At 36.3% G+C, this 9214-nt stretch overlaps 2 protein-coding genes across 2 annotated transcripts; one reads left to right on the forward strand and one right to left on the reverse strand.

Annotated features, from left to right (window-relative positions):
* Positions 1–4045: 4045 nt before the first annotated feature.
* rps11 (ribosomal protein S11) lies at positions 4046–6478 on the reverse strand. The gene is made up of 5 exons (XM_008403423.2): positions 6373–6478; positions 5762–5902; positions 5474–5549; positions 4631–4760; positions 4046–4243 (listed from the first exon to the last, which is right to left on the reverse strand). Exons 1-5 carry the CDS (start codon positions 6418–6420, stop codon positions 4120–4122), a joined length of 519 nt encoding a protein of 172 aa, XP_008401645.1. The 5' UTR covers positions 6421–6478; the 3' UTR covers positions 4046–4119.
* Positions 6479–8367: 1889 nt separating this feature from the next.
* LOC103461094 (apoptosis regulator BAX-like) lies at positions 8368–9208 on the forward strand. The gene is given in 3 exon segments (XM_008403424.1): positions 8368–8502; positions 8580–8684; positions 9098–9208. Coding segments are annotated over 3 exon segments (339 nt in total). The 3' UTR covers positions 9197–9208.
* Positions 9209–9214: the final 6 nt, after the last annotated feature.

The following is a 9214-nucleotide window of genomic DNA, read 5'->3' on the forward strand; positions in this document are numbered from 1 at the left end:
AAGATGTCACAATTATACAGAGAAGCATCCTGAAAAACTTGATAATGGGCCATTTTCAGTTCTCTATTAGTTATTATTATTATTTAAATCCTTCTGGTTTATCAAATTGACTGGTACTCAACTAACAAAGTTCCCAATACCTGAAAGAAACAGGCCATAATGTTTTTGAATAAGATTGAAGTGTTCCTCCATAAAACCTGGAATGTTGCAGAAAAATGTAATCTCAGTGCCGAAGCACATGACTCCAGTTTAGTTAAGTTTACATTTTCAAATTTGTGATGGTAGCACAGAAAACTCAGTTTTCTCCCAAATATCTAGCAACCGTGTAAATAGTATCTAACGTTCTGCTTAGTGGAAGAAAGTAAAATGTGGTTTATTATCATGTGGCTAAGAGGATAACAGGATTTCATGAAAATTAATATTAATTAAGTGAAGTTACTAAAAAGTCTGATCAGCCTAGAAGAGTAAAATATAAATTTAAAAAAGTTCTATATTTTAAATGCATTAGTATTTTTGGCAGGCTCCTATTATTTGATGGATTTTTTTCACTAAATGAATATAATCAAATTAATTCTGGAGTTTTTGTGGTAAATCTTGTTAACGTAATGACCAACATATTTGTCTGTGTATCTTCATGCAGAGGCGTCTGAGAGCTGGTTTTCTGTTTGAAGACAAGAGCGCGGGGTGAAGAGCCGTATCATATACAACCCAAACTCATGCCGACAAACCTGTGCTCCATTTGTTCAGTCTATCAGGTCTTCTGCTGGAAAAATCAGTCTGAATACTGCTGACAGCTTCCAAACCACCAAAAACAAGGGTTCATCAGTGGGGGGCGAACGACATCCCTCCAGTCCAAACCTCCTGCTGGGAAACCAGAAGGTCCCTGTTTGGATACTTCATTTGGCTTGAGCCTCTGAACTAACACTAGTGCCACTGGATACACAAGTATGTACRACTGTGACATTGGATAAACATGTTGGCAAGCTGAAGGAATGTTAAGAGAAACTTTTTCAAAGAGAGAAGGGAGACCGATGGATGAGATGTTCAGCTGAAAAAGGGTTGAGAAATTATAGAGGGATGCAACAATGATGTTCATTGAAGAAGTAAATTTAAAATAAATGCCTTATATTACTGATCAAAGCAACAGTAGAGTATTTGATTTGAACACCTTTWGGGAATGTTTTCATSCACAGTAGTGCATGGAATAAAATTAGGGATTTTTTTTCTTTTCATCTTTTYTTTTCATTAAAGACAACCTGATTCAGGTGTCAGATGGACAGTGCAATAAATTTGAATCTCTAACCCTGACGCTCACCTTTTGTTGATGGTATTGTGTTTTTTAGAGGCAACATCTAAAAACGTTAGCCAGGAGGTTAAAGCTCGCAAATGGGTCTTCCAAATGGACAATGACCCTAATTATTCCACCAAATAGGTTACAAAAGGGGCTTAAGGACAACTTGCTCAATACATTGGACGGATTGTGAGGGCTATTCCACAGTCCAAATCAATCCATGGAAAACCCATRACATTTCAATCAGCTTCACCACATTACAATATTCAAAGAAGAATGCATCRTTCATAACTTGAAAAATGGTCTCTAAATTTGGTCCATTAGAAGCAAGGTAGAACTTATTGGGTTTCTAATTACCATGAAGGCACACATGGATCAGCTGACATAACCAGCAATACAATCTGGCATCAGTAAAAGCAATTATCCATCAAAACTTGACACATAGTGGGAGCTTATTTTTGTTGCTCAGGCTTTTTCAAAGAATCAAAGCTCTGGCATTTAACAAACAGTAAATTGGAGCATAGCTAGACTCATGCGGTGGGCCTACWGGGGCGTCGGGCCCCGCGGGGTGTCTGATTCTGAGAAGCGCTGTTATTCAGAAAACATAGTGAAGAAGCCCTCCCACCATCTTGCAGTGTATTCAAYGTAAGGAGTCGGAGCTGGGRAAGCCCCCAGTACAAGACAGGACATTTGTGGTTTAACACTGTGACTCTGCTGTTGGGGTAAACACTGCAGCATGTGTGGAGGGTCACATAAGTTAAACAAAAACAAGTAAAAGTTGTAGTTGAGAAGAAATATTTGCTGTACATATCAARAGAACAGCTGTTCACTCTGCTAATCATTAAGAGACGGACCTACTCAGACTACTGGGCTCACATTAGTCACTTTCTCCTGCTCACATAATCTCCATATGGTCTACATTCACTGGAAGATTAGGATAAAACATGCACTGCATCAATATATTAATAGATGTTATGGTACGCTACAGACAGACGGTGGTGGGTGGAGGTGGGGGTCTGACTGATTCCCACGCAGAAAAAAAAAGATCTCTTCTCAAGCAAAAAAATAAGGACAAATGCAAATGAATCAGTTGATGCAGACAGCCGTGAATACACTCTGTTCATTTGCATGTTTAGCTGGATCTCAGATGCTACTGAGAGTTACAAGCATAAAACTCCACAAAGAAAGCAGGCCATATTTTAGACATAGCATTGTCGGATTCATAAGATGATCATTAAATAGGTTGAGGTAAATAAATATAACRGATTACAAAAAYTTAACTCCCATTATCAGYTACATTACATTTTTGCAGCGTACATAAAAGGTGGAGGGCCATGTTTCAAATACACTAAACAAGCATATCAACTTGACTTTGTAGAAAGTCTGAATTGTGAATCTCATGGAAAGTGAGCTGTCCTCACTGTATCTGAGATTTAAAAACATATATTTATGACAATATATATATACTGGTAATACTCAAAGTAAAAAAGAACGTTTTGTTTATCTTAAAACAATAAATCAAGATTGACATTGATTGTAAAAACCCTCGAGTTTAAAAGCAAAAGATTGAAACTTTGCTTTAACAATGACGCCCTCTGCTGGTAATTTTTGCAGATATAGGAATAAAAAATAATTGAACCAGTAAGAGGCGCTGCAGTGAACATAAGTGCATGATGTTCATATTGAGGTTAGGAATTTTATCCACTTTAAGTCCTGGAGCTTTCCACCAATTATTTTACCTTGCATGGAGTTTGTTAAACTTAGGCTGCTCTAAATCTAATAATTAATTGGACTTTTATTATTTTGAGCATATAATTTTATGAGGAAATTATATTATGTAATTTTCATATGTACTCACACAAAATCCCTTTTAAACCAAAATTGTTTTGTGGTTTTCTAAAGTTACAGTAGGATAAATGGCAGGACTGGTCCTCCATACCAAAATAAACATGAATGGGTAAACTGTAAAACTAAATATTTTTTCTACACTTTAGCTAGTTTTAAACCTCTAATCTAAGTCAGTTAGGTGTGTAATGTGCTCACTACACACTAGCAGTAATCAAATCTTAAGGATTAAACTAGAGTACAGACCTCCAAGTCAAAACAGATTCTGTAGCAGTTTGAAGCAAATCTTGTGAAATACATAAAGCCTCTTCAGGAACATTGGTTATCACTGTTTGACAAGACCCCAATAGTGAATCTCAGCTACAAAAACTCAATTGATCAACTATCTATTTTAATATACACAAGGGGTTGCATCTAATCGTAATTGTTTAATGAACTACAGGGTTGATTCAATGTTCTTACATGCTATTTTTTAAACAAGTCGTTTTCATTATACCATTCAACGTATGTCATCTTCAGGCTGTTGTGTTCTGCATTTAATCCAATAACTAAGACATTTTAATTTTTTACTCATGGAACCCAAAATCTAAAATGTAAATCCAAACAAATGTAAATATTGTATACGAGGCCCCACTGCCACCTTAAATCCTTGGTTGTTGACTGCACTTCAATTAGCAGGTTTAGTTTGAATTCCTTAGCTAAATCTAAATTAAYGAGAACAGTAGGTATTTATAAGCCGTCTTGCATTTAAAACAGATTCTGTACCATCCAGCATGTTTTGGATTTTGAACACACTTCATTAAAATGAATGTATAAATGTTAATCCATTTATTTTAATCCTTTTGGCAGTGACACAAAAACCATAATCTATTAGCGGAAAGTCTAGGACTAAAATAAAGCAACAAAGAAGGCTTTTAAACAAGATTTTCTTTATTAGACAGTGAGACAAKCTGGTCTGTGGGCTGCCATGTTTATAGTCTTGCCTAAAACTTCTGGAACTGTTTCTTGGCTCCAGCAGCCTTGGTCACCTTGAGGACGTTGAATCTCACCGTCTTACTGAGGGGTCGGCACTCTCCAACAGTCACAATGTCTCCAACTGTGACGTCTCTGTAGGCAAAAAGTTTAAAAGATTATTAATTTAAACATTTTTAAACACAAGTCATCAACTGCGTTAAAGGCCGTAAAGTAAAAGTGCATCAGCGTTTGCCAAAGGCAATGTCGTCAAAGCTCCTTGAGCTTGGAAGACCATCGTGAGAAAAAGCATCATTTGCAGCTAATGTGGATTTTTTGGACGGGATTAGTATTAGTAACAAACATGGTAGACTTATTGTTAATGTTGCCTGTAGAAATACCCAAGACATCAGTTTTACAATATGCAACAATATTAAAATCAATAAYAGCTCAAATCGAGTAGGAAACAATATATGATTATGTAACCTAAATAGTTAGATAATCACCATTGTTAAAGTGAGGAGAGTGTAAAACGTGCATTACCTGAAGCATGGTGACAGATGGACAGAGAGGTTCTTGTGCCTTTTCTCAAAGCGGTTGTACTTGCGGATGTAATGCAGATAGTCGCGTCTAATAACGATGGTCCTCTGCATCTTCATTTTGGTCACCACGCCTTTTGGAACAAAGACAGAGCTTCAGCTTTGTGTCAACACTGTAGAGCTAAGTCAAGATCCCACTTCAGASGACAATACCGCTTTCACTTTTGTCAATAATCAACATCAGTTTTGCCATTAGGCACTGTCGTCAGAACCCATAGGGGCTTGGAAGACCATCGTGAGAAAAGCATCATTTGTAGAATAATGACAAAGGTGAAGTCGGGCATAAACTCCATCCTACAACTGTAGCTTTAAAGGTAGAATGAATCCCATAAAGTCTGAAGTCAAATAAAGTTTGACTTCAAATTTATGACATARTTATGCAAGTAATGAGTCTGCAGCTGCCGTTTAAGCTGCAATCACTTTATTAAGCTACTGCTAAAACTACACCCAGAATCATTCATTGCTTTTGTTTTCTTATTTAACTTAGACAATTAAGCTGTTTTTTTTTAGTTTTGTTTAAATTGTTGTCTGAAATAATTATGCTTAATTTACCTGAAGATGAGTAATGCATTTTTAACCAAAACCATTTTTAAAATGTGCAGGTATATTTTAAATTTCAAATATGAACAGATTTGATAGAAGAGCAAATGATTAGTCCCAGTCTCYGTCAAAAATCTCTTTAGTTGTAAAAAACGTGGCTATCCTACTGGGAAAAAAACTGTTGGATAAGTTACAGCAGCTAACATAAAAGGAAAGTGTGCAGGTTTACTGGAAATAATATTTTTACCTGAGAGGATACGGCCACGGATAGAGACATTCCCAGTGAAGGGGCATTTCTTGTCAATGTAAGTGCCRTCAATAGCCTGGAAAGAGGAAACAAGTAAATTGTTACTGGGATAATCACTCAGGAACTCCACAAGAAAAAAAAAAATCAACAGATGTTGCATCAGTGTTGCCAAAAGGCATTGTCGTCAGAACCCTAAAGGTTTGGAAGACCATCGTGAGAAAAAGCATCACTTGCAAAATTATAAACAAACTTATACGTCCGATTTYACCAGCTTCGGAGGTTTGTTACCTCTCTTGGGGTTTTGAAGCCAAGCCCGACACTCTTGTGATAGCGGGGGATCTTCTCTTTAGCCTCCTTGCCACCCTCAACAGCCAGAACACGCTTCTTGTTCTGGAAGATTGTGGGCTGTTTCTGATAAGCCCTCTCGGTCTGCAAAATAAAAATAAAAAAAACACATTTAAAAGATTTAAATTTGGGTGACGGCCACCATCCACATTTCTTTTACACCGCCACTAATGGTAGCTAAGTTTGCTCAAATCGACTTCCTGTTTCAGCAAATATTACCGCAGCTAACCGCTTTAGTGACAAATAGATCACATTTAGCAGTGGAAGCAATACAACTGGCAAGATATGCTAGAACATTTAAGATAACTTTACATTCTTAACTATAACCTCATCATTAGGCTAACAACGCTAGCATTCCGGCTAATTCAGCATTACACGAGGGTGTGCAGACCGACAACAAATACCGACTAGAAACGATTAGATTTGACTTGAAATTGCTTTATTCCGTAACTTAGGTCAATACTCTAATATTCATGTCATTTTATGTGACAAATAACTTTAATAAAATGCCTATAAATCGATTTAAATTCACCACGCCGTCTTCAACTACTTACTTGAGCATCCGCCATCTTGCCAGCCGAGTTGCGAAGAGGCCTGAGCATGCGCGTGATGGACGGAAGACGACGGAACGCAGGAAGTTACGTTCAAGTGAAGTTACGTAAAATTGAATTTGGTGTATGTGAATAAAATTAAGTACATGAAACAATTAAAGTTGTGAACAGCCTGTATTTAAAACTCCTATGATTGTATTTGTGAGTGAATCTTTTTTTTTTTATTAAAGACTTCACAAACCATAAGTGTAACACTTACAATAGTCACTCAAATGAAAACATTTCTTTAAAAAAATTAAGAAGAAATAAGCAGGTTTAATATAGCAAAGAAGCGTAATGCGGGCTTTATGAGATTTGAAGTTGTGATTGTACTTTTTGTAAATAATTATTTTCAAACCGGATTACATGTCATACCCTACAACCCTTAATTTTGCATATTGTTTCTTGTTTCCAGACCTCTTTTAACAATGTAATTAGTCTGATGTGTAAATTATAGGCTAATTTATTTTATTATTTCTTATTCCATTCATTTAAATTAAAGATGCCTTTGTAATCAACCTTAAAAGTCTGTCCATACCACAAGATTTCTCAATACCCACTTATCTTTTTGTACTTAAACAGTGTGCAGAAGCAAGTCATGGTAATCAGCACACAATCATTTACTTTTGGTCTGTTCTTTTTGTTTTTTGTTTTACTTTGTTGGAAAGGTGTACAATACAATGAATTTGACTGATCTCCTGCCCGTTCTGCATCTCCAGGGTGAATACCTGCTCTGAAATCTAGAACAGAAACAAATATTTAGCACTCTCTTTCACCTTTTTGACACACTGAAGTGTGTGAGAACTGCCCAGCCAGATTAATTTAGCATGGGTTTCGCTTTGGCGCTGGTGCATCAACATTTGAATGATGTGACTCATCCTAACCTTTGTTTCTCAGGAAATTCGTCTGATCAGATTGTGGAAGTCGGAGTAAGTCAACGTCGGATCTGACTTTTCGTTTTCTCCTGTTACACTGGAAATAGATGTGATTACTACGACTTGTATTTGTACTGTTGCACATTATGGTGGCTTGTATTACTGTCTTCAAGTTGATATTACCATTTTAATCCGGGCCCTAGATGGCTCAGTTAGAGCAGGTCCACCATGTGGAGATGCTACTGTCGTCAACTCAACCATCTTGACTTTATTTTTTGATTTTGCCATTTCATGTATTGATTGTATTCAATGTTTTCTGTCTGCTACTATTCTTTTTTACTATGAACATTGGACACCCAACATAATGAAGTTTTTTACCTGAAACTCTTTCTACTTTGGTAAAATGCAGCAGAAGAATGTAAAGATTATTTTGTTAGAAGACACTTAAGTATTTTCTGTCTCTCCAGGCAACTCATGTTACTGAGTGTCTAATGACAAAAGAATTTTAAAGACAACATCATATATGAACACAATTGGTTTTATTGATAGAAAATATGTAAACTTTTTCAATGCGCGCCTGAGTTATGTGTGGGACAGTCTGACTAAAACATACCCTAAGGCTCATCAAACCGGTTTCAGCTCCTCAAGAAAAAATAATAATAACATGAATGCTGGGTACAGAGTGTTCAGACAGAAGAATCTAATTCTATTTTTCTTAGCATAATTAATAAAAAGTACTTTTGTTATAATAACAAAAAATTGTAACATTGGTCTGTAATTACAGCCTTAGCACATGTTTAACATATTTTAACAAAACTGCTGTAATAATATTCAYAAGTGTGATTAATTTGCACTGAGTTCTGATAGATATGTTTTTTTTTATATTATTCTCTAATAGAAAGTCAATATGTGACAGGCCACCAAACACTGGGTGCTAGCAGATGCCAAATATAATTTACTTTTTAATGTTGGATTTTATTTAGGATTGGAGTCGGGATAAATAAAAAAAAACACTTGTACTTTTTTTGAGATTGTACTCTTGCCCTCACTCACAATTCACTCAGAAAATAATGATTTCCCCAGGATGATAAACGACTCCGCCCTGAACCCGTCAAAAAACATCTTCATGAAAGTTGTCTAACAAGTCTTTTCCGATGGTAGATTCAACTGGGGCCGAGTGGTTGCGCTCTTTTACTTCGCCTGTCGACTCGTCATAAAAGTATGTGAAAGCTCCTCTGCTGTTCATCTGTTTGGGATTATTACTGAATAATTTTTGTTTTTCCATCCATTTTCTAGGGCCTTATAATCAAAATGGCTGATGTCAACAGAACAATAATTAACCGGACAATAGACTACCTCCAGTATCACGTGATCAACTGGATAAGAGAGCAAGGCGGCTGGGTAAGGAATCATTAATTACTTCTGATGGTGTTTACAAACAGAACTGTGTAAAACTCACCAGGAACCCTAAGAGTAAAAGTAGCTTCTTGTGATGTCATTTTAGGAAAATATGTAGCATTTATGCAATTCCAAGATTTTTCTTAGTATTTTGCCTCTATGCGATAAAAGTTTGTAGGCATTAATGGATCTTCTAACGTAACAAAATGTTGATGGTGTGGTATAGTTCTTAAGAATTTTTAAGCTAAGATCGAATCTCTCGGAGAATCTTTGCGAGTATAGGTCCAGACTTGTATGAATAATTTGAATAGTTCCCCAAACTTTGGAGTCTTTTGAAACAAAAAAATTATTCAATAAGCAAAATATAGTGTAAATAATTGTTGTGGTTTAAAACTTTATTTATTTATCTTTTTCAGGAGGGAATTCGTTCCTACTTCGGCACTCCCACTTGGCAGACGTTGGGGGTTTTCCTGGCCGGTGTTCTTACCACTGCTTTAGTCATGCGCAAGATGTGAAAGCCGCTCTAGGAGCAG

This window comes from Poecilia reticulata, unplaced genomic scaffold (genome assembly GCF_000633615.1).
Source record: "Poecilia reticulata strain Guanapo unplaced genomic scaffold, Guppy_female_1.0+MT scaffold_589, whole genome shotgun sequence".
In the NCBI taxonomy this organism is placed as follows: domain Eukaryota; kingdom Metazoa; phylum Chordata; class Actinopteri; order Cyprinodontiformes; family Poeciliidae; genus Poecilia; species Poecilia reticulata.